The sequence below is a fragment of the Calonectris borealis genome, chromosome 2 (assembly GCF_964195595.1).
Source record: "Calonectris borealis chromosome 2, bCalBor7.hap1.2, whole genome shotgun sequence".
Lineage (NCBI taxonomy): Eukaryota > Metazoa > Chordata > Aves > Procellariiformes > Procellariidae > Calonectris > Calonectris borealis.
In genome coordinates, this window is record NC_134313.1 from 114,618,867 (window position 1) to 114,645,587 (window position 26,721).

The window sequence follows — 26,721 nt, forward strand, 5'->3', positions numbered from 1 at the left end:
GCAGAAGAAAGTATGTTATAAATAATACAGACTCCTCATAAGCTTGATGTACAATGAGTGTATGCTCAGCTGATACCAAGCAATTGATAGGCTTTTATTACCATGTATGGCTGTTCTAACACATCTTAGCAAGAAACATATTCTGTCAGCTGTGCTTTTTTCCTTTCTTTTTTTTTTAAAAAAAACCAAATGACTGTGAGTATTGTCTTTTCCTTTCTCAGATGTGGTCTTTATTATGTATTACCTGTTAAGTAATTTCTTTGAAGATATCATGACCTGTAAAGTGCATATGCCAGTGTGGATTTTTGATCCCTGCTCTTTGTGTTCTTCACTCTGGATGTATAGACCACCTGGTGAGTTTTGATCCCCAGACTAGCTGATAAGTCTTAGAGTCATGTTGCTGATGCACATGCTTGTGATTAGGTATACTGCAGGCACAAAATGGTGCTGCTTTAAGTTCTCCTTATTAGTGGTCAGTATGTGAATTTGTTAGGGCACCTTCAGAAAGAAGGATCTTAAATGCAGTGGAACAACAGAGAGTATTTTTAAAATATTTAATGTCTTGTGCTCTTGCATTTATCCTGTTTCCCCCAGTGTTCTCCCCCTAGATTATCTTCAGCAGCAAGTGTTTCTGGCAGCTTTCTGCTGAGCCAGAAACAATAGCTGTATTGACTTTAGAAGGCATATGCACATACCTTTCTTGTTGAGATACAGTCCCCTCTGAGTTGTTTGTGTTTCAAAAATAATAAAGGACATATCAAGATTTACTGATGGATGAGCTAGAAAAAGTGATAAATATGAGTATCGATTCACAAATGCCTAGGGTAGGTCCAATCCTGTGAAGACTTACACATGTCACTAAATGTATCTATGAAGGTAGCATCAAAACATCAATAACACTAGTTGGGCAAATAAAGTTATCTACATAATGCACTTGGAAGATCAGTGGCTTTAGTTTCCACAACTAGTAACTGAAAATAGCTGTTGCTATTCAAGAAATAACTGCTTCCCTTCAGATAGCTTAACCTGGGTGAATTGAGGGGTAATTTTGGGGATAGTTTCATGCTCCTCTGTTTAAGAACACATAATTGAACTGAAAATGTCAAAAGGACAGAAGCAAGATGGTAAAAAACACCAGAGTGCCTTCTTTTCAAAAAGAAGTTAAAGGATCTTCATAGCTTTGTCTCCTTTTCATTTCAGTTGATAGTTAAAAGACAAGTTTATAGATTTTAGAGAAAAGGTATCAACAGTTCATGAGAACATGAGATGTTTAAAATTAATAGCATTAAAAACTAGCAGGAATGAATGAATGTCAGCACAAGTTCTTCAATGAATTTAAAAAAAAGGGGTGGGTGTGCAGAAGTTACACACTGTAGCCAGGGAGTCCACAGCTGCTGGGGCAATGCTGGCTCCCCCGGGATCAACTGCAAATTGCCACACGATTCAGATGTGTGCAGTGTCACCATCTTACTCACTGCCCTCTAAGACCTTCAGCATGCTGGCACCGTTTGAGGGATTACTCTGGGACCATCAGTGAGAGAGAACAGACAAGGTGGGAAATCTTCCTGTTGATGGTATTGATGGATAGACTGGACTGGGGCATGGATTTTTGTTAATTGAAAGCCAAGAGCTCATTAGCTGAACACCAGCAGTATGTGGTGTCCAAAAAGAAGGAAGCGAGTCCAGACGTGACAAGCTTGTTGATGCTGTGCTGGTGGAGACCATGTCACAATTTCGAGCTGCTGCTCCACAAAACCAGAATCTCTCGTGTTCTTTTAGGACTGGCCCACTCACGTAGTCCATAGCACAGCTTTAGTACTGCCAAAGCCAGTTTTTGCTGTCCCTTGAGCTTGTGTGTGTGTTTGTGGCCTGAACCAAGACGTACCCACACTGAGGGTGCGTGTGATCACACACACAGCTCTTGGGCTGAGAAGTCAGCTGGTGTTTTGACGTGAGGCCAGCGATCATGCAATGATACAGGGAGTTCAGTGTCCTTATGAACACAATAAAATGAAAGACTCAGTATTACATGAGCCGGTACATGCCCTCCCTGCAACTGCTTTAGTGGATTAGACAAGGCTGCTGCTGGCATTTCTGGAGAAATCAGGGCATTTGGGGTCTGGATGAAAAAACAGGGTCATTGCTGGTGAGCTACCTGGTGACTCTCTGCTCAGTCCTGACCACTGTTGTCCATAATGTGGCAAAACACAACAGTAAAAGACTGTAAACGAGGAAAATAACAAACCTCCAGGTCTGTAGAGCAGAGGGAGAGAGAAGGAAAAAAAACCCTTCCAACTCTTTAATTCTCAATTATTTTCAAGAACATCACGAGCTCATATGGGAGTGATTCATATTAAATCTGAATTCTCAGATTAAAAAACAAACCCCAAGAGAACCTTCCCTCTTGATAAGTGCATTTTGCTTCCTGAGTGCTTGTTTAATTGAAGTTTAAGTCAGTAGAAGAGAATCTTTGCTTACCAAAGCCCTGCTAATACTCCAAGTTTTTCTCCCAGCTATAGATTTAGACTGTGACCAGTCTAAGGGACCTGCACAAGGGAATAGGCCTTATAAAAACATGTCTTCCCTGTGTAGTTCTCTGATCTTAGTACCAGCTTTCCTTCCATCACACCTGTCTTAAGGGAGGGGCAAGGCACAGACAGAGTTTATCATTTATCAAGAATATTGCACGTATATTCTTTTATGCAAGAAGTAAAAAAGAGAGGACATGGAAAGAATTGTGCTTCTAAAGCTCTTTGTCCTTAACGTTGCACTTAGGGAGCTTTGAAGTACTGTCATATCCAAGCTCTAGAAATTTGATTTTTAAGCAGCCAGTAAGGGGTGTGAATTCTTATAGTCAGCTTTCAGTGGCTTGAAGGGAGGATCTATTTTGGGCTTTCAGTGATCAATGGGAACATAGTTGATTCAATCTGCAAAGTCACCATTTCTTGTGACAAAATAGATCCAGGGTCATTTAAGTAATGTCTAGGTAGGGTCATGTGCCTATGAAACAGCTAAAATACCTATAGTATGATCCAAAGAGAAAATTTTGCATTTTTAAACAGGGTAGGGGGAAAAGCCTCTAACCAATGTTTCCTTGTTGCCTTATCACTATTGAATGAAAAGATACGTGTTCAGATTTTAGTCGCTGATATGAAAGCACAAAGGGACATTCTCCACATCCTCGTATCATACAAACAGATGAATTATGTGAGTTTGAAGTACGGCTGTTAGACCATGGTGTGGAGACATGATGCCTAGAGGAGCTGGTGTAATCCTGATACCCCCATACATCTGTAGCATGCTAAGCTATCCTTATATCCGCAAGAGGTATGCTGCGGAGCAGGTATTTACCAGTGGGCAGAGGTAAAGGCTACTCAGTCCCAAGGCATCCCTCTGCGGGATTAATGGTGTTGGCACTCCCTGGGTGTAGGTGGCGTCTGGAAACCTGTCATCACTGCTTTTGAAATGAAGCAGGCACGTGATGGTTTAGCCGATGATACAAAGAAATGGCAGTGTAGGTAGTACTAAGATACGACTTCAAATGACCATGGTATCCCAGTGCCCTCTTTCTCTTTGTTCTCAGCTTCTGTTTACCTTTGGATTCAGATGCTTTTGTTTCAGGCCAGAGGAGGATTTGGGCACTTCAAAGCTTTTCTACTTTTTCCACATATACTAGCTGGCCTAACAAAAGGTTATACCTCTATCATCTTTGCCCTACTTACGGTGCCTGGATCACCATGTCTACAAGAAACTTACTTTTTTCCTTTATCTTTCTTATGTATCCTATAAAATGCAGTAAAAAAATGCATGGAAAAGGGAAATTCCAATCTGGAAAAATTCAGGATAAATAAATATCCCAGGTACTTCCTGTATTTTCTATTTTGTTTTCATTTTTCATTATTTAACAGGTGGTATTGGAAATGTAAAACAGTATTTAACAAAATGAAAGGAAAAAGGCTTTGCAGAAGTTTTGTTCCCAAGTCTCAAACTCAATGTTCTAATATTGTCAGAGCTTTTTTTCTAGCCTGTTTTTTCCAAAACAATTTTATAATACAACTAATTCATTTCTCAAAATGTGTTGATTTTTCAGAATCATTTATTTAGACAGAACTCAATATGACTCAATGCAAACGGCCTGAAAAACAGGCATTTCTGCTACCTAATACCATAATTACAGAAAGAAATGAGGAACGAACCTCATGAGCTTTGCAAAAATGCAAGAGAAATCATTGGAAAGGCTGACCCAAGCTCGCTACCACACTCCCCTTCCGTCACTTACCGGGGCTTTGTTCTGGGAGCTGTGGAAGCACCGTTTCTGGCCTTCATGTTCACCTGTGCTTTGCTCCACTTGGCTTGGGGGATAATACGCACTCACCTGAGTGATTCCATGATATTCCTTAGGCAGATCCTCTACTCCGCATATCTGTAGAGAAAATAAGACATCACCAATGTACATGCCCACTCCGGGTACAGAAACAGTGTTTAGTTTTGCAGATAAAGTGATGCTCCACAGTGGAAACGGATTTTCTTTCTTCCTTTCTTTTGAGCATTTAACTATTTTTGTATTGAACTGATGTGAAATTACATGAGCTCTGATCATGTGAATAATGCATGAGATTTAAGACAAACACATGAAAGGAGCTTATTTTTCATGTCAAACAATTCTTTATTTTTTATGGTACAAATTAAAAGTGACAGATCTGAAGCTGTTAAGAAATACACAAAGTGCAGCTTTACTGACCGTACAGATATTGCTCTAGATTAGGTACAGTTTTTGTCAGTTTTTTTTTATTTTCTTCATGTTAAGCAACCTGTGCAGATAAATCAGCTTTGGTTTCAAAGTCAGAGTAGTAAGGAGCTTTTAAATATCCAGTTTGGTTTCTTGGTCACAAGTCCACCACATCAACTCCTTTTGTAACTATTCATATTTTTTAACAACACAATACAGTCCATTTTGTACTGCCATCTTTCCCGCTGCATGCTCCATGCATGGAAAAACAGATCTCTTTGCAGTGCTTCATAAGTGACCCTGGTGACCATTCTGTAGATTATAGCACATAGGACAAAAATAATAATAATAATAATAATAGTAATAATAATAATTAATAATATCACTTTTTAACAATAAATAAACAAATGTGCCCCACATAATCTCAAGTTGGAAACAAGCAAACCACATGACAAAAAGCTCATTACAAAATGTTTTCCAAACAGATTTTACAGTCAAACATTGACATGGAAATAAATTTCCTCTCTTATCTTCTTATTTGAATGTTGGTCAATAACTGGGTACAAGTAGAGTGCTGAGGTAAAACACTGATGAACAGCTTTATTTTTGTATTTCTTTTTTTTTTTTAATAGTAACAGTTTAGTATTGCGAGATTGTCAGCAACATTTAGCCATATCTATACAATGTGCATATACCTACATACATTGAGCTTTGGTCCAGCATTGAGAAGACGAGCAAAGGCATTTTACATATTTCTTTTTGGTTATAGCTTGAGTTCTTTGATACGCCTCTACTTGTTCCTTCCTAGCTCCTTTTTGCTTTCTTGTTCTCTCTTTTTTTTCTTTTTTTTTCTTTTTTTTTTTCTTTCAGTAATAACGTAAAGAAACTGGAACCATTTTAATGCATTTGATTTCTTCAACTGTCCAAAACAGCTTTTTAGTGAAAAACATAAAAAGACAAAATCAGAACAGTAAGTGAATCCTTGGTTCACAATTCAAATAATAATTTTATATATATATATTCAAAAAAATTCAATGATCAATAAATTGGAAAACCATTAAACCTTCACATATGACTGAAGAGACTTTTGTTTCATTTGCTGGTAGCAATCTATCTTTTCGTCACATGCAAAATTAAAAGGTATTCAAATGTAATCAATACATGAAAATTGTTTACAAATGGAAACTAGAAATGTTGCCAGTAACAGAATAAAACAAAATATTTATGGCCCCCCAAAGATGTATGACTCACACATCATTTATCTTCCTAAGAATCTGTTCAGGCACCATTTACACCTCATAGCAAAAATTTGTTTATAAAAAAATTAATATAAGAAGCATTACAACACTTTATAAATAATTTACAAAACATAATACAAAATTAGAAAACTGTAAAAAAAATCACTGCACATGAATGGTTTTAAGACTGTGGGATGAACATCATTTTTTCTTCCAAGCTGGCGATTTATATTTATTTTACATTTTCACTGTCCTAGTTATATCCTTCCGATATGTACTTTGGAACAGAAAAGGGCTTATGTAACCGCTGCCAGCATATTTTTAAACATTTAGTATCTTTCATACACTGTTTAGTTAACTTTTCTTCTTGGGGGATTTTTCTTCACAAATTTAGAGCAGTCCCTGGGAGAATTGGAAATTTAGTTTTTAGGCAAAGAATGGTTGACAGTTTTGTTCTCAGGCTGTTGATGAAGGGTGTGGAGGGTGGTGGTGGGGTGTACGGTCTCAAGGCTGGCTGAACAGGTAATCGTGTGTGTGGCATTAATGACTGGACAATTAGCAGCGGACTGGAGACACGGGTAGGACTTCAGGAGCGTCTGCTTCCAAATACCATCTGTTTTTCCCTGTTCCCCTGTTGGCTTCTGGGTGGTCTCCTGATTTTATGTAAATTGAATTGTGGCCACAAGTTTAGGGCTGTTTGGTATAGATTTGATATAGATATATCTGTATAGATTTGGTATAGATATATCTGTGGATATAGGTATCTGTGGATAGAGAGGGAAAAACGAAAACCCAGAGGGGCAGATGTTGCTGTGAGACTCTCTTTACTTCAGCTTGGGTAAAGCATCTTTTTTTGTTCCTCACAATTTGCCTGTGGTTACCGAGATGTTTTTTCCTATGGCAGATATTTATATATCAACAGTCAGAAAAAAAGTCAATAATAATTCTCACTCTCCTCCTCATAAAAGCAATACTGAAAATATTCTTAAACATACCCTGCTGCAGCTTAAAGCCTAAAATGCATTTGCTGGACGTGAGCCCAGCCCGGAGTACTGGATCCTCAGTGCTCTCCAACCCTGACCTTTGAGAGTGCTCACATTTAGAGGCAGTTTCTGGCAAAGATGATGGTCTCTGAAGCCTTAAAACTCCACCAGCCAAGCAGCAAATACCCCATTCTACAAGGCAAATCCCATTAATAAAATAGCGAGGGCCAGATTCAAAGCCCAGTGAAATCAACGGAAGTCCCTTTCTTTCACTAAGTTTTGGATATAGCCTTGAGTTCATGAAAACTCTGTGAGAGAGGTGTTATGTGAGGACTCCAGCACTTCGGGAACCTCCTTCAACATCCCAGGTAGACCAGCAAAAATCCAGTACAACCATCCTGAGGTCAGGGAACACAATCAGGAGTTATACCAGCAGAATTGTACTCTACCACCTCTACAGTGAGCTGAACCAAATCACCGATGTTATCTTTTGGAAAGTCCTGATCAAGATGCAGCTTCTACATAGCACAACAGTGGGCTGAACCCCAAAGGCTGGAGCAGAACTCAGCAGAAGATCAAAATCGCAGGTGACCTTCACAGGTCAGCTCATACCCCATCGAGAACCTTCAACACCTTTCTCTCCCTCTGAGCCTTGGTATACTCATAGGTCCAATGACCACAGTATTTTAGAAGATGCTTGTCCAATCAAAACGGAAGACACAGAGATAAGTTGTCTTTACAGGAAAATCAATTCACCTGAAACATATTGCAGGTGACCCACCTTACTATTCCCAAAAGGTATTCAATGGGTTTCCCTATATCCTGATTGCTTAGCCTAGCCAATGGTCACAGCAAACGCCTGCAGAAACACATCCTCCTACTGAAGAGGTCAACAGGGCAAACATCAATATCGGGATGACATAAAAAAAAAGGCAGAAGGAACAAAGCACTACCATTGAAACAGTCCATAGTGACATAACTATGTCCAAAGCATCCTCATCGCTTCTCGGCCTGTCCGTTTGTTTTCATCAGAATCTCAAGAAATTTCTTTGGCTAGCAGACTTTGGAGAGAAATTACTTTAAATAGAACCATAATATAGATGCAGTACTGAACCAAGTGTGCAGTTTTTATATTTATACTACAAAATGAGTTTTGGTAACCTCTCCAGGTTCATGGCCAAAGGACAGAGAAATCCCAAGCTACACAGTCGACAATAAGCAGTTCATCAGACAGAATCCTAATCCTTCTTTGTCCTCTATTGCATTTCAGCATATCAATATAAAAGTGTTCAGATTTCACTTTTCTTTTTAAGAATCTTCAAACAGTACTGGGTTATATGTGTTTGGGGAAGGGGTGGAGAATGAGCTGGAAGGGGGGAGGCAGCAAAAAGAATCAGAAAAAAAAAAAATAGAAATGCAAACCAAGACATACACCCTTAGAAGAGAAATACCAGACCCCGCAAATCACAGTAAAAATAAATTATTTTTGGCACCCAAACACTTGGAGATTGCAAAACTGTTGACTAAAAGAAAAGGAAAGAAAAGAAAAGGAGGTGACCACTATGGAATGGCTTAACACCTCTTTGTACACACCTGCAGGGGGTGCGAGCAAGGATGAGAGAAATTAATCCTGTTGTTTTCCTCTTTGCAAAATACAAATGTAAAAATTCGTAACACAATTTTACACTCGTAAAAGAGTAGACTAACAATCTAGTTTGCAATGCCATGTTTCTGACTTTGGTTAATAGTTTTCATAGTGAATCAGCACTTGATACCTGAAAGGCTACAATCACTCCTCCAGGTGGCAGGCTTGTATTCGCTTTTAAACAGATAAAAGTTTTTTTTTCTTTTTTGTTTTGTTTTTTTTTTTTTTCCTTAAAATGTGTTCACATTTTCATAATATACAGAAAAAAAGTAAGCAGTTATTTGGTTTACTTTAAGTCCATTTAAAAAAACTGGCTTTTTCTTTTTTTGGGAACTAATTCTACGACACACACACAAAGTGTTGTGTATTTTGTTGTTTTGTTTTTTAAATAGGAAAACCCACGGACATTTATAAACTGTTCTGTCCTTCTTGTAGTTTTCTCAGTCTTTTACTTACAAGGGTGATGAACAGATATTTTCACAGAGTTCGAATGGTTACGTTTCTGTTGGTGCGGGTTTTTTTGTGTGTGGTTTTGTTTTGTTTTGTTTTGTTTTTAGGAGTTTTCTTCCAGAGAGTCTGTTAAAGGCTCCATAGGAACTGCTGTCGCAGGCTCGTGTTGTTTCAAACGTTTAATTGTGTTCTTCAGTGCTTGCCTCTTATTGCAGAACCAAACTCTAACTACTTCCCGGTCATAGTTCAGTTTCTCTGCAATCTCTGTCATTTCTTGCCCAGAGGGGTGCGTGTTCTTCTCAAAGTGGGCATTCAAGATCTCAAGGGCTTGTGGCGTGAATGAGGTACGCCTCTTGCGCTTTTTGGATGGTTCACTTCCGATAAACTCGGTAAGGTTCTGCATACCTGCTCGATGGCGGGCCTCAGCCTCAGCCATCCACCGCTCAAGCACCGGCTTTATCTTCTGGGCACTTTTAGGGGTGATGTCCAGCTTTTCAAACCTGGCAGGATACAAAAGGCCAGGATTCAGTTTGGCTGTCAGACTGCTAGCTATAGTGTTCTCTTGGGCTTCCTGTGGTAGGAAAAAGTGGCTTCTCAGGATGGTGTGTCTGAGGGAAAATTGAGAAAGAAGAGTCTTACACTGATGCTCTGCCAGGGTGGGACTTCCTGCCTGCCTGACTAATTGACTGGCAGAGGTAATTTACAATGGATTACGAAAACTATCAGATAGGTATATCTATAAATAAATACATATAGCTAGATATTTAAGCTAACAGAAAACGAGCACTACAACAAAATTCTAAGTACACTAAATAATACAGGTTATGAGTCAAGTTTTCATATTTCTGATGATCTTCAAAACCCTTAAGACTAAGTCTAATTACAGGAAATGACATCAAAGGTAATTGCTCTTTATCATCCCGTCTTTGTGATTAATCCTTTTGTTTCTCATCCCATCCCACGTTGTCCAAACACCACAGCTTTAATAATACAAACCAACAGCAGTTACTAGCCTCCGAATATCAGGTTTCCTCTCCTTTCATTTTTCAGCAATTTTCACTGTTTGCAAGTTAACACTATATCCCTTTTCTGGGTTGGAAAAAGATTCCCATAGCTACGGTGGTGTTCAGCTGAAACAGCTGGACACTTTGCAATTATCTTGACTGCCCCCACAATGTGCAAAGACAGACTCATGTTTTCCAGATGAAATCCAGCATAATAGTCTACTAATATGCTGTGGCACCAAGCTGGGTTTATTGTGGGATTTCTGCAAACTGTACCAGAATGATATCATTTCCTGTAAATGAGGTCTTCTATATATCATTTTGCCATCAAAAGTCTTTTGCCAAACCAGATTTTACAAGTATTATAAAACATCTGGAAAAGCAGCCACACAAAGCTTTAATCTTTTCAAAAACAAGCAGAAGAGCTGAGTTCACATTTCAAGTCTTATAATAATATAAGTACTTGTTTCTTTCATTTACCGAGTTCATCCTCTCTTGCTACGCATTAAAAAAGTCTTAACCCAACTCCTCTGATGCCACCCATTCGTATTTCCCCACTTCGCCTATGTCCACTCCGCACATCGCGGTGTTTAACGTTGTGGAAAGGCAACAGTTATTGCGCGGCGCTGCTGCACTCTCCAGCCCGCCCAGTGCTGAAGCACCGCTGCCGCCACTAATCACGATGTGCTCTGGAGATGAGACCGACTGAATCAGTGCCTTTGTGCAAAGCAACTCGGTGACTGGCATTGGCAATTTTTAGTGTCTCTAGCAAGTGGCGGCTGCAGAAAATATTCCAGCAAGAAAAAAAGCATTTCTCACAAGAAAAGAATAAGCCAAGTAATAATTTCAGACAATAACACTCCAAAGAATTTGTAACTGGTGCCTGGGATCCTAGGGTGGTGTGGACTTCAAGGTGTCTTTCCTTGGCGTCCAGTGATATTTCAGGCTCAAGTGTATGTTCTAGAATGCATTGTCTCAAGTTAAGAAAATGCCGCTTTGGATGCAGAACATATCAGCAAGGTGGTATATTGCTGATATGACCTGCACAGGCCACCAGGAGACCCTACTTCTGTCTCCAAGTTGGTCGTTCAACTTGCTTACCTTACTGCCCCTTCCATTACACTGGAGTTCGAACTGAAACTCCTTTGTTACCACTAAAAGAACAGGAACAGCATACTGCCACTGAAGCGGCTTGTGTAACAAGAAATGCATAGTCATAGCAGGTGCTTACACCCCAGAGTGATATCCATCGGAGGGGTCAAAGGAAATAAAAAAACGTATAACCTTGCAAGTATTTGGGACCAACTTCTGCAGCCAGTCCTCATGTTCTGAGCAATCTGCCCCTCTAAGGAGCCCACTGTAAAAGGTCTCCACATTCTGGGCTTTTGTTAGCCTGGTCTGTGCTCCAACTTCATCTTTATTGGGGTTTTCATGATAATTGGTTAGTGGGGAACCCTTTCTCTTAGTAAAATTCAAACCATCCCCAGTGGTTTTCTCAGGTGTGAAGTAGATGGAGGAAATGAGAAGACAGCAAACTAGACAAAAGCAAAGGAAACTGCAATTTATCACTTTGAAGTATAGTATGTTAAACAGCAGGCTACAACAAATTGGCAATTGCTAAAAACTCCACCCGTTTTAGGCATTCTTTACCAATTGACCACAGGGAAGAAAAAAAAAAAATTAATCCTTAGCAACAGGGAGCAATAGCATTCATATCATTGGCATTGCTTGTTAGTGTTGATACTGCAGTACATGTTGTTTGGTATAACGATATACAAGTCTTGAAACAAATTTCCCAGCAGTAGTATCCTTGTATAGACTGAATAAAGGTTATTTTCTACAGGGAGGTATCTTATAAGAAAAAACAGTAGGGGAGACCATAGAAGTGAGAGGATCCTATGGAGCTTTTTGTATTTAACAACAATCAATGGGTTTTATGGAAAATCATTGAGCAAAATGTGAGCTGCAAGCTCACTACCCCATACTGATGTTATTTATAACCTTAGTCTTAAACTGCAGGAAAAGTACACTTCCGTTCTATGGGGAATACATTAAAAGTATAAAGAGCAGATAAAAAGACAGAGCATTTCATGGATCACCAAGAACAAAATCCACTTAAATAAGCTTAGAGTTGGTTTCTTGGCTTTCACTGATGGAGAAGGACTATAAGGCATTGCCCAAGAGGAAAAAGCTGTTACCTAAGTGTGTTTGTTACCTCATGCATAAACATGGGATTACTGTAACACACATACATGCATATACAGTATTTGCTTCTAACTACTTTAACTCTGTCAAGACTGTATTATAATTTCTTATGACTAGGGCAGATTTCTACTTTTGCTTTGCATACATGGGTTGTCTGTTTTTTTAGTAAACATTTGGGTGATAAAAGATGAATAGCTGCTGGTTTGCAAGATAGCAGGAAGGATAATTTTTTCCCTTCTGTGTTGCCTAGGTAAATCATCATTAACATCCTATATGTGAAGTGCTAACCACAGTAATACAGGTTTTAACTTAGCAGGGATGCAGCCATGAAATATGTGTTCAGTAACCCTATCTGTAGAAAATGGCACAGTATGAAGAGGGTCAGCTGGTGCTTATCCAGCATCAGCGGGGTCTCCAGCTCGTCTACTGAATTAACTCTCAATGTCAGGAACATTGTTTCTCACTTGTTTAAAAAAGAAGGAGGAAAAAAAAAGACTAAAGTTACTTTAGGGGTACACAGTAAGAACATTTTAGCTGCCAGATACCAACATTATTGGCTAATTTAAGAAGTCCAAGATTAAATAATACATTCTGAAGACAGGGGACTCAAACACAAGCATGCTCCTCACAATAAGCTGAATAATTAAGAACAAAGAGAGGAGAGGAGAGTTTATGATGTAACTTGTTACCTGCAGATGGCAGACTGGCTATAGGCTGGGCCTTCGGTGGCGCTTAGGGCTTGGCCAACTTGAGTCTGTGTCAGGCCAAGGGACAGGCGCCGGATTTTAAAAGCTTTGGCAAATTCTCGGATTTCTTCCAGATTCACCCCATCCACCTCTCCAGTGGCTGTTTGAGGATCTGTTGAAATATTTTTTTAATCATGTCAGTTTTTCATGTCACATATGAGTGGGCGAGGCTTACACCAGCTTTCACTGTCAAGATGGTCATGTTCATTTTTTTGAATACTTACCCCTTTCTCTTCTTCCCCAAACAGAAACAGGCTTATCTTATCAGGTGTGTTAGGAAGCATGTTCAGATTGCTAAAATGCTAACTAGGCTGCAGTGTTTCCAGGTGCTGGTGAAAGATTTTCAAAGACATACTTTGTTGCTGAACTCCTGTCCAACTCACCTCCGAGTAAGGCAGTGCCTGGGCTCTCCACTGCCATTTGTGCCTTGCAAAATCTCCCCAAGGTTGATGAGTCATGTTTCCCGTTTCCCCTTCTTATCACATACAGAAGGAAGGCTGGTGTTAATATATTTATTTGCAGTCTGTGGGGAGGGCTAAATATACGCATGAACTGCTTGGGTTTTTAATCTGAAGTCAAGACTTTCTGCTTTATCTAAAACTAATGCCAAATAAGGAGATTCACAAACCTTCCTTCCCTTTTGCACAATACCCAACCCAAACCACCAGCAAATGTCCAAAATAACCCAGCAAATGAACAAGCCCAAACCAAATGCTGCCTTTAGAAACTACTTAATTTAAAAATCATCTTTTAAAATATGCCCTTCTGAGAAGCAGCCTTTCAAGCTTTTCATTCTGCCTCCCATCAGGTTGATAATCAAGGAGCAGCAACATCAGCCATTAGGTTTCAGATGGTAATGCTGCACAATTTTTTCCTTTTACATTAGCCCCTCAGAAGATAATGCTTATAGTGCTGTGAGAATAAATCTGTCCTTCCTCTCCATAGCAGTTTACTGACACAGAAGCCTTTGTCCCTGAAAGGGCACATAATAAAGCATGTCTACCACAGGAAAGCTCCTTTGGTGCTGGATAACTCGGTCAATTTAGGACTTATCAAGGGAAATGACACAACAGCTGGAGAATGGAACTTTTTTTTCTCCCCAAGCTACTGATACCTGGCTAAATAAAAGCATTTGCCAAGTCGGAGACAGCATGGGACTGGGATGGTGGAAGATTTCAAAGTGTTGTGCAATCCTGCGTGTAGTGAAGCCATTCTCCCAGCGAGACATCTCTATTGTTCTTCACCTCATTCCTCAAACTTCTTAGGTGAAGAGTTTGCAGCACAATAACCCATCAATTTCTGTAAATGCAAGCAGTTTGTCCAAGGACGGTGCTAGACTACATTACTATTCTGAACCCTGTATGAGAGTGGCTCCTGCTAGCACTGCTATAGCTAAGGGCTTGTCAGTATTACAGTAACAAAGCTTTTATTTTCAGGGGTTTATAAACCCGATGTAAAATTCCCTTATGATGGAAATGTCCTATAAAAAATCTTTTAGTCCAATCATAGACAGAGGGAAGAGAGTTTTCTGCTGTATAAATTTAGCCTATATCGATTCGCCACTTGAGCGTAAGAAGCACACATAGCAACAGTGTTTTAAAAATACTTGCGTATGCAACCAGGGACCACATGAACTATGCATACAGGTAAACATGCACATAGGTTGAACCTAGTTTTGACAAAGCGCCACACTCAGAATTGTCCCTCCTGTTGTCAGCGCTATGCTTGAGCTCACCTGTGCACACGTGCATGCACTTATTCAGTATAAAGCTAGGGCCTGTATTATTTGGTTTTAAGTAGTTGACGCTATGACACTCAGGTTTGTAAACTGCTTGCCTTTAGAGGTGTGAAATTTTCCTACTTACCCTATATACAGTCTATTTAGCATACCAGTTCTGATTTTCAGAGACACAGAATGGAGCTGGATGCTTATCTGCCCTTTGGGTCTCTGAAGAGCGACTGATAAATGTACAAAATATCATAAATGATAACGGCCTCAAAGATTCCCTTGAGCAAAGTGCACTAAGATGGTGATCTTCCTCACCTCTTTTGTTCCTTCACTTTAAGACCTCTGACTAAGGCTATTAGGGATGTGTGAAAGGACAATTCAGGTATTCCCAAAGAACTTTCAAAGTAGCAAAAACTATGGCAACTGGCACCTGTAAACCTCCCCAATAATAAATAGGAATAAAAAGAGAGGTAAGGAAGCTAAGGGGTTATTTGCTTGCACATGATCATAGAGAAATTCTGCCAAGTTCTGCTGGATCCTTCTGGTATGGCACTGTTGCAAGAGTGAATGAATATAATGAAAAGTCCTTTCCTGCTCGAGGGGCTTGGACGAGGGAACAATTAGGCTGAGCTCTCCTTGAGATGAGAAAAAACCCTGTGATGCACGTCAGGAATATGGGAGTAGGTTGTAATATATGGCGGAGTATCTGTTGAGAAAGAGGCTTCATTCTTACATAGTGTCTTTGGGAGAAGGAAAGTACTAACAGAGGTGGACCAAAACACTGAAGCCTTTTACCCCTAAACTGTAGGGAAAATAGCACTTGTATCAAATCAGAACCCCTTCTACTTCAGGTGTGATTCAAAGCCCTTTGAAATCCATAGAAGTAGTCCCTTGATTTCTATCAGCTCCGTAAAACTCCAATAGTACTATGAAGACCACTCTATTGACATCATTATCATATAACAGCACTGGTCTGTTTTACTCTATTGCCATTAAAATGCCATAAATACATAATCTTGGACTCTATGGACTAATACATACACATACATAAGTATATATAAATAGATAATTGACTTTGTTTTAATAAGTTCTGAGCTCTCAGAACAGTTAAGTGTATAGTGCACTTCACAGTTTAGGAAGAGTAGCTTATTGAAGCCTGCAAATAAACCAGTGCTTTTTAAATTAAGTGGATATCCTAGAGAAGGCAGCACAATGCCAACAGGAAAATAAAGAATACCAATCTCATTGAGTGGTTGGGATCTACAGTAACAGCATTTAAAAATTCCCAATGTACATTATGGCTTGATAAAACAATGGGTGTTGTGTCTATGAAACTACTGGGTGCTGGAGAACGGTGAGAGTTGTCTGGGACCATTTTAGGGGATATGCATACATATCCCCTAACAAAAAGGAAGCCAGCTAAAATTCCCCTACATGTCCTGGTGGATGGTGAAGATGGGTGAGCAGAGTGGAAGAAATAAAATCCATAGGCTCTCCTGCATTGAAACCCTTTTTTTCCTACTGAAGGGAATACTATTCAACTTTTGAATTCTTCTGAAAATCCTGCATGAGTTTGTTGGTGAGTGCAAATTTGCTGTGATTTTAATAGTTAGGGGAAAGAGTTGCTAAAGAAATCAGTGCACCCTGAAGGAGAAAGCAAATTTCTGTTGTGCAGAGTTCTACCACGGGAGGGTTTACAGGGGATGATTTCCCCAGTCAGACAGGAGGAGAAATAGCTGGCAAAGGAAGTCCAATGGAAAGTAAATTGAATAAGAGAGGCAGGACAAAACATTGTTAATGGAAAATAGACTGGTGCTCAGGGGAAAGAAAGAAGAATAATTTGTTTGTGGGAGGCATTTTAATTTTATTGTAACAGATGACAGTAAAATGAATTTGGAAGGAAGAAAGGAACTTCATGGAGACATAAGTCTCAGAGCATGAGGGGAAACCAGTGATTTCCACAACGAGAATGTATGGTGGAAAAGTTAAAGAAATGAGAAGACAGATGCATGTGAGAAGAGGAAAATGAAATGGAAAAAAGGAGGAATAATGATGTAGAATTGAATGAAGAGAAAACAAAGAGGAGAAAAGAGAAAAGAGATAGGATGAGACAATATAAAGAAATCATACAGAAGGGGCAGGAAGAGTAGAAATGAATCTTGCAGTCCTTGCTTAAGCAGAGCTTCTTTTTAAATGTCCTTTCTTTGGAAACAACCATAATTTTTTGTCTTTAGAGGAACTTGTTACTGGTGAGGGATGAGGGCTTGAGGATGAGACAAAAGGGAGAAGCTATAAAGAACACAACAATCCAGAGGGGAAAAAAAGGAGAGGAAATAAAAAAATAAAGGGAAATTAAAAAAAAAAAAAAAGGAAGGAAATGCACCTTTTTTAAAATTAGGAAACATATTAAAGAAAAAATGTAAAACCATAAAGAATATATGACTAGAATGAAAAGCAAAAGGAATAAAAACAAGGAACATGGAACACTAAAGTTATTAAAGCCCAATTCTGACCCCTTTCTCATAGTACTTTAGTAATTTCACTGATATGAGGCAGCTTCTTGTAAAGAGAGTTACTCTTTTTACAGCAAGCGTGCAGAACCTTGCCCCAAATAATTATTTATTTACTGAAGTTACGTTGCTCTAAGCAATTTGATTAACAGAATAAGGTAGCTGAATATGCCTAGTTTTACATGAACTTTACTATATTTGGCAACAACCTCTGGAATATGGCAAAGGTACTCGACTCGAGGGCCTCTGCTGGAGGATTGGACTGCAGCTTTGGAACGAATGAGGAAAAGAAAAAAACAATATTCCTGCCTCAGGAGCGGTAAAGCAATCAAAGAGGTGTTCAGGAGGCCACAAGTTGTTTCTTCCTGCCCTCACACCTATGGATTTCTTTCAGGACCACTGACCCATTGCAAGCCTCATCCCAGTAAAAGACTTTGAATAGATATTGGCAGACACTAGATTTCAATTGCAGGCCTGTTATACAAAGCTCTGCTAGCCAGTGTGGGAGGTGGGACACTAAGAAGGCTTTGTTCGATTATGGGCCATAGGCTTGACAAAGTGGTGCTCCTGCCTTTCAGGGATCTGCACCCAGAAACTGAATGGATTCTGCAAAGGAGCAAAACAGGGATGGCTTTCTGTCTATTTATTTCCCTGTGTGCAGGCACAGTCGTATGCAAATGGGTTTTTAGTCACATGAAACAATTTTCAAATTCATGACGATCAATTAACACTGTTTGTCTAAAAGGGTGGTATTATCAAGGACAATGAAAAGCTGTAAAGGATCCTGTCTGCCTTTTCATGTTTCATTACACAGGTGTTTTGATCTTTCCCTGCTGAACTGACCATATTTTCTTCTTTGTAGGCTCTTTTAACATTACTAGAAACCAGCAGGTAGCTCTCTTGTGCCCTGGAACATTGTCACTTACGTGCCAGCTCAAGCAGGCTTACGCATGCAGTGTTAGGTCCAGTTTGTGGTTGGCTAGATGCTCTCAAGAATATGCCGGACAGCCATCAAGAATCATTGAGACGACTGTTTTACTTCTCACTGTGTGATAACGCTATGTAAATGACAGAAATGAGTTGATCTGCCCCTCACACTACTCAGTCTGTTGGTCTTGAATAGCTAGGGACTGGATGAAGCATAAATTTAGAAAAATTCAAGAACTTTTTATTCATATGTAATCATCATCATGCTTTTTTATAGGAGATTCCTATAAATACCCTCTCCCTTTAGAATGCTCTTAAGTTCTGGATCCCAGTGAATTAATTCCCAAGCACAACGCCTTCCTCAGTCTGATTGTATGAAAAGTATTTTCTTTACTCTGAGATCCCCCCTTGTCGATTTAATCGAGCTTTCTTCTGTTTTGAGCAAGGGAGGAGCACTGCAACTATCTTGTCTGTGCCATTCATTATCTCAGATAGGGTATTGACTATGGCCAAGTTTGACTGGCATTTGCCATTATAAGACAAATTTTTGGTCAACCACTTCTGAGAATGAGGCTAATAAATCATGTTGCTCTGCCCAGGATAAAAGAATTGTAATAACCTCTTTTCTTTAAGAAGCTTCAGTCTCCCTAAAACTTGAAGCATGGCCTTGATAGGTGTCAGGGAGATAGCGGTTATGTCAGTAATGGGCTTCTTGCCATCCAAAGTAAAAATCCATCTCAAACAAGTCCAAGCAGGTGAGCTTCCAAAATTGCATCTTTACTCAGTAGAGATTTGCTAGACTTCTGTGTGGATTTTTCTTTAAGTTTTTCTCTGTACTGAGGATGCTTGAGCCTAAGGCTGAAGCAGATGGAGGAGAACCCTCGCTCCTATGGTTGTGGCTCTGGCCTGCTTTGGGCCAGGACAGCAGTAAAAACAGAGGGACTGACTTGCCTCTCTTCTTGGTGATCGTTTTCCGCACTCCTCTGACGGCTTCCAGGGAACGTGGGAGTGGTGTCTGCATGATGTGGATGCAGAGGGGGCAAAAATTTACCTTCAGTCTGAAGAAAAAGAAATGATGGAAGGAAAAAACCCATGGACTTAGTGACCATGAAATGGTAGAATTCTCGATACTTAGTGAAGTCAAGAGGGGGGCAAAACCGCTACCATGGACTTCCGGAGGGCGGACTTTGGCCTGCTCAGGACACTGGTCGAGAGGGTCCCTTGGGAGACAGTCCTGAAGGGCAAAGGGGTCCAGGAAGGCTGGACATTCTTCAAGAAGGAAGTCTTAAAGGCGCAGGAGCGGGCTGTCCCCATGTGCCGCAAGAAGAACGGGCGGCGAAGGCGACCGGCCTGGCTGAATGGGGAGCTCTGGCTGGGACTCAGGAAGAAAAGGAGAGTTTATCACCTTTGGAAGAAGGGGCAGGCAACTCAAGAAGCGTACAGGGATCTCATTAGGTTGTGCAGAGAGGAAATTAGAAAGGCAAAAGCCCGGCTAGAACTCAACCTGGCCACTGTCGTGAGAGACAACAAAAAATGCTTTTACAAGTATATTAATGACAAAAAGAGAGCCAAGGAGAATCTCCATCCTCTATTGGATGCGGCGGGGAACGTTGCCACCAAGGATGAGGATAAGGCTGAGGTACTCAACGCCTTCTTTGCCTCAGTCTTTAATAGTCAGAGCAGTTATCCTCAGGGTACTCAGCCCCCTGAGCTGAAAGACAAGGACGGCGGGCAGGATAAACCTCCCATAATCCATGAGGAAGAAGTTAATGACCTGCTATGCCACCTGGACACTCACAAGTCTATGGGGCCGGATGGGATCCACCCGAGGGTACTGAGGGAGCTGGCAGAGGAGCTTGCCGAGCCGCTCTCCATCATTTACCAGCAGTCCTGGTTAACTGGGGAGGTCCCGGACGACTGGAGGCTCGCCAATGTGACGCCCATCTACAAGAAGGGCCGGAAGGAGGATCGGGGGAACTACAGGCCGGTCAGCCTGACCTCGGTGCCAGGGAAGATTACGGAGCGGTTCATTTTGAGGGCGCTCACGAGCCATGTGCGGGACAACCAGGGGATCAGGCCCAGCCAGCACGGGTTCATGGAAGGCAGGTCCTGCTTGACCAACCTGATCTCCTTCTATGACCGGGTGACCCGCCTCGTGGATGAGGGAAAGGCTGTGGATGTGGTCTACTTGGACTTCAGTAAAGCCTTTGACACTGTCTCCCACAGCATTCTCCTAGAGAAGCTGGCGGCTCACGGCTTAGACAGGTGCACTCTTCGCTGGGTAAAAAACTGGCTGGACGGCCGAGCCCAGAGAGTTGTGGTGAACGGAGTTAAATCCAGTTGGCGGCCGGTCACGAGCCGTGTTCCCCAGGGCTCAGTACTGGGGCCGGTCCTGTTCAATATCTTTATCAATGATCTGGACGAGGGGATCGAGTGCTCCCTCAGTAAGTTTGCAGATGACACCAAGTTGGGCGGGAGTGTTGATCTGCTGGAGGGTAGGAAAGCTCTGCAGAGGGACCTGGACAGGCTGGATCGATGGGCTGAGGCCAGCTGTATGAGGTTCAACAAGGCCAAGTGCCGGGTCCTGCACTTCAGCCACAACAACCCCAGGCAACGCTACAGGCTTGGGGAAGAGTGGCTGGAAAGCTGCCCAGAGGAAAAGGACCTGGGGGTGCTGATTGACAGCCGGCTGAACATGAGCCGGCAGTGTGCCCAGGTGGCCAAGAAGGCCAGCGGCATCCTGGCCTGTATTAGAAATAGTGTGGCCAGCAGGAGCAGGGAGGTGATCGTGCCCCTGTACTCGGCACTGGTGAGGCCGCACCTCGAATACTGTGTTCAGTGTTGGGCCCCTCACTACAAGAAGGACATTGAGGTGCTGGAGCTTGTCCAGAGAAGAGCAACGAAGCTGGTGAAGGGCCTGGAGCACAAGTCTTATGAGGAGTGGCTGAGGGAACTGGGGTTGTTTAGTCTGGAGAAGAGGAGGCTGAGGGGAGACCTCATCGCGCTCTACAACTACCTGAAAGGAGGTTGTAGCAAGGTGGGTGTTGGTCTCTTCTGCCAAGTAACCAGCGATAGGACGAGAGGAAATGGCCTCAAGTTGCACCAAGGGAGGTTTAGGCTGGACATTAGGAGAAATTTCTTTACTGAAAGAGTGGTCAGGCCTTGGAACAGGCTTCCCAGGGAAGTGGTTGAGTCACTGACCCTGGAAGTATTTAAAAGACATGTAGATGAGGTGCTTAGGGACATGGTGTAGTGGACATGGTGTGTTGGGTTGACGGTTGGACTTGATGATCTTAGAGGTCTTTTCCAACCTTAATGATTCTATGATTCTAAGACTACTAAGGAGCTAAGATTTGAGTTTGGAGCGGGGGGAGAGAGGGCCTGACTGTGTAGAGAGTAGTAATCACTGTGGTAGAGGAAACAAAACAGGGAAAAAGAGGCAGCACTAGTGATAAAACAAGGTAGAGGAGGACAGAAACTACCTATGAAAAGGCTGGTAAAAGGGACACAGATATGGTCTGGGGACAGAGACTGACTGGGAGCTGGAGGGGAACTGAAATGGGAAGAGGAGTTGAGGGAGAAGGCAAGAGGAAAAGAAGCACTGAGGCAAAGGGAGTGTAGATTGTGTGGAGAACAGTGTGAGGAAGTAATGGGACTGGAACAGGACAAGCAGTGGAAGGAGTCAAGCCTGAGAGGAATGAGTAGAAAGTCTATGTTCATTAGTGTATCTCTCCCTCTTCCCCAATTGATATTCCTGTGCCTCATACTCCTCTGCTCTCAGCCAAGTCCATGAGCACAGCACATGTCATTCCTTTTAGAGCAGGACCAACAAGATGATAACACAACCTATCAGCCTCTCCATCCATTCAACTGACAGAAGATCTCATATTTCCAACTATGAATATAAGCGTTATCTCACTGTATGACTGACTTACATTACTATTCTGCTTTTGTAACAACCTTGAAATTTATCCAAGCAAAAAATGAAGCTAAAAGAACATCCTTAGAGTTGCACAAATAAACAGTCAGAAGCTACAAAATGCTGGAGCTACAGTAGCTCACAACGCAGTGTAGCATAGTCTTTGAGCCCCAGATTACCAGTTCTTTTTCCCCAGACCCCTGCCTGGTCCAGTGCACAGGACAAATTGAGTTTCATTATGGAGGAACTGACTGATGTATTGCCTTTTTACTTGTTCAGTGTGTGGCCTCAGACCTCTGTTAAAGCTCTCCACTAAAGACACAGTTATTCATTTCCTCTTGAGCTCTTCTGTTTTTTTAAATCTTAATTTATTTTCTTGTGTTTCTACAAGAAAATTCTTATTCACAGAGAAGTGGACAGATACTAAGGGAAAAAGCATTTTTGGGTACCCAGTCTAGGTCAAGTAAGACTGTGTCTTTAAATGGTTCTTTATACAGTTCCACAGTGAAAGTGCACTTAAAATCGTAATTGTGAGTACCAGGTTCTTCTGTAAATTAAAGTCCAGAGTCTCAAGCTGGATGTTGATGGAGCACTTGTGAAAAATCTGTTTTAAGTGACTTGCCTCTCATTGCACTGGAATTACGTGTCAGACAGAAAGCTTCAGCTCCTCAGCGCTCTACTGCTTGAAGGAATACCATCCTTCACCCATCTACAGCTCCCTACCTCAAATGTTATGCAAACTGGGGAACAGTTTAGTGCATCAGGTAGGGAGCAAACCCTGGGACAACAGCCCGCCTTTTGCATTAGTAGTTCTGATGCATCCCTAGAACAATTCCATTGGGAATGCACTGAAAGAAGGATGAGAAAAAAATCATGATTGCGTGATTTTAATCACAAACGTCTATCATTATCATAAAATACACATTCTAAGAGGAATTGCATACAGTTGAACAAGCAACTATTTTTCTAGCATATCCTAACTTTTGATGGATCTATCCTGTAAACTTAAAAGGGCTTCTTCCATGTTGCTTTTATTGTGTAGTGCACTTATCCACCTGGGGAAATTGACTGGAATAACTATTGTGGGGTAGAGTACCCCTCAATAGTTATTCTAGAATTTTTTTTTAATAAAAATGTCCACAAGGGAGGCTATTCTGGACTAGCCATTGAAAAGTAACTTATTCTGCACTAGCTATTTTAGTCAATTTTCCCATATAGACAAGGGGTAACTTTATGTATTTTTAACGTGAAGTCTCTTACTTGTCTTCTTCCTACAAGCTTGTTTACATGGGAAAATTTACTGACAGAGCAATAGCAGTATATTTATATCACTATAATTATATCTATATATTTTATGTACTTACAACTACCAATGTGGATATTTTTATTCCAGAATAAAAGTATTCACACTGGGAGTTATACCAGCATAATTTTATCACTATAGCTCTGCTAGTAATTTTCCCATGTAAACAATCTCTGGAATAATCTAACCAAGATTTTTTCACATCTTCCTTTGCATGACAGTTTCTCCAAGCCCTTCCTAAGCTTGTATCAGTCATATATTTTACATTACCAATACAGTGTGAGCTACAGTGTTTGTTTACTTGAAATATGTACATGGAGTATCTTTGAACAAGGTCACCCAATACACTCAGATTTTTGCAGATGTGCAAAAACTGTTAACGCTTCTTATGTGTTTTAACATGTTTTTTTTGCTATGTAAAGACCAAAGTTAATTCTGATAAGGTAACAGTGAAGACTCTGAACTGTGTGATCTGGAAGAAAGGGCTGTTCAGGAGGTCAGCTGTTACAATCCTAACGCTGAAACTCAGTTATTTCACTGCAGCGTGCTTCTCTCTCCTCTCCCACGTTACAATTCTTTCTTGTTTAAATTGTGCAAGCTTTTCCTGGCAAGAAAGGTCTCTTGCTCTAGATTTGTGTAGTGCTAGAGTTTGTAAAATGGTTCGCTACACTAACTAAGCAAACAAACAGTAACGAACAAGCAGCCTAACCAAAAGTAGGAGGGTCTGTCTGCCCACCAAATTCTGAGCAATATAATTCATTATATCAATTGATTCAAAAACTTCTAATTTCCAAAGAACATAAACTACATTTTAGTTAAAAGAATTGTCCTCGTAAGTCAATTAACGGCTGCTACCATTTTTATGACGATTTTTAGCATTTATTACAGTTTCTCAAGGCATGTTTACCTTAAGCCCCATCCATGACAGCACTTAGCAGTTCTTATTGGTAAGAGTCACTCTACTTAGCAATATACAATCTACTATACGGAAAAAAAAAAGGAGGGAAAACAGATCAGGAAACTCAGCAGTGAGGAGGACAAACAGAGGAGAGAATTAAGGAGAGCCAGGGAGCAATACTTACTGCTGACTAACTGGCCAACACTCAAAGCTGAAGAGGAGGAGGATGAGGAGGAAGAAGAGGAAGCCTGACGCACTGGGCTTTGAGACATAGATGCTTGACTGTGAGCCAAATGCAGGAGATTGGATTGTGAGGCTGCTTGTCCCACTTGCGTCTGGGAGGGCTGATGGAGCTATATGTTAAAATGTAAAAATAAGTATTTAGAAAATGAAGCAGTAATAGGAATCTTTCAATGCACCACCTCACCCATCTACTTCTGGGGAACAAAACCCATAGGCACATTAAATACCATGGACGTAGTTCAGGTGACAGAATGTTACAGCAGGAGCAATCTGAGCTCCTTTGAATTCCGACTTCCCATTTTTTCTCACTTTAATTGGATACTTAATCTAATTAGAAGCTAAATACTTGTTTGAAATGGGTGATGAGACCTATGACATTCCCAGCAGCATTCTGATTTAATAAATACATGTCCTTACCTGTTTTCTGACTCATGAAGTCAGACTTTTATTCCCTACATGGATTCTCACATAAATCAGCATTGTTTCAGAGAGGTCCTTTCATACTGCAGGACCAGGGCCAAGAAGAGTGGGAATGGGGAAAGGAAGATAAATTGGGGGAAAATCCCTTTCCTACAGAAAGGAATAATTTGTTTTATGACATTAGCTCTAGCAAAAAACCCAAAATGTTGAAACCTTATTTCTCAATTTATAAATTGTCCTTGCCTAAAACACAGTGAAACTTCTGAGCCCCATTCACATCAGGACTGTGTCAAGTAAGACATACCTAAAAAGTCTAGCGAGTATGATAGATGCAAATGATACACTGTGATACGTGAATCTGGCTTTATAAATTTTTTTTTACAAGTTTTACAACAGTGTACTCTTTGGTTGTTCACTAGGAAAGGAAAGAACCATTAATCCCTTCTGCCTTCTACGCTTTCATGTGGGATTGAAAACTAGGAACATTCTCCAGTACTGATTTTTACATAAAACTCCCAGCAAATTCAAAGGGCAGTCTCTCTACAGAATGAAGGTACACAATGGACCTCACAGTTTTGAATTGGCTTCTAGTAGTCCAGTACAGCCTTTTCAGAGCCTGGTAATACAGTAATATAGTCCTCATACACTCAGGTGACTGCTACTTATTATACCTTTATTTTATGTTGATTCTTGATATTGATCAAAAAAGATTGCAAAAACATACTAAAAGGCTTCAATTTTAAGTAATAGCTGTTATGTGCATTCTCAGAAAGGGGGAAAGATAAAGGCCTATTTGGCCTTGCTTGAAGTCAGTAATTTAAATCTATTTCTTGAATTCTAAGGAGTATGAGTTTTTCTCTTTTGATATTTAACTGAACAAATGACTTCAGAAAAGGAGCTGAATTCATTAGTAATACTCAAATTATATATAATACGCTCTCAGAACACATAGAAATGACTGATGCTAAGTAGACAACAAATTGTGTGGCATAGTAGATAAAGGTATCTGATCACATTCAAGATGACACTTTTCTGTGGAATACATATGAACAATTTTAATGACATTATTCCTGTTATGGGTCTGTTTAAGAATTGAAAAAAATTACAACTCCTTTTTCTACCTCCCACATGGAATGATATAACACAAAATGAAGCAAGAAACTTTGAGTTACCATTTAATAATGAAAATTACTTATCTGACCAGTTTTAGCCTATTCTGACTTCCCTAGGGATCAATAAACAAAAACATTTTATTATCTTGAGGAGTTTTTTTGGATCAAGCACATTTTAAAAAAGAAAACTGACACTGTATCAAAGGGATAATAGTTGAAAAGCTGATTGAAAGGTTTCCAGATTTCAGACTCATGCAAGCACTGGGCATCTTTAAAAAAAATTCACTAAGGATTGGATTTTATCTATGGAGAGCACCCAACCCATCTACTTTTGTAATATCTTCTCCTACAGAAGCAGTCCACTAGGAGGGCTGGCCTCCTCTGAATGCTGCAGAAATGGAACTGCCTGTCCATTATGCCCACAGACTGCAGCTTTTAGAAACAGGCAGGCGTTTGGGCTCTGGGTCCGTTGTCCGAAGGAATCTCTGGCAAAACTAAAGATTTCAGCCTAGGAGAGGGAAGAAAGGTATTGTATTTAGATGAGTTAGATGCTTTCGCACTATCTGGAAGAGTCTTAAAGATGTCAGTGCTTATCTGTGAGGATGGAGGAGCAAAGGTAGTAGCTATCTTTAAAAAGAAAGAACTGCAAAATTCTAGTCC

General features: G+C 40.6%; 1 protein-coding gene across 1 annotated transcript in view; it reads right to left on the reverse strand.

Moving 5' to 3' along the window:
- Positions 1–5,189: 5,189 nt before the first annotated feature.
- POU6F2 (POU class 6 homeobox 2) overlaps positions 5,190–26,721 on the reverse strand; it is a 322,671-nt gene continuing 301,139 nt past the window's right edge. The window contains exons 8-10 of the mRNA XM_075142989.1: positions 24,471–24,639; positions 12,944–13,112; positions 5,190–9,653 (exon numbers count right to left, since the gene is read on the reverse strand). Coding sequence (XP_074999090.1) covers positions 9,149–9,653; positions 12,944–13,112; positions 24,471–24,639 — 843 coding nt within the window. The 3' untranslated portion in view covers positions 5,190–9,148. The remainder of the gene's footprint in view (positions 9,654–12,943; positions 13,113–24,470; positions 24,640–26,721) is intronic.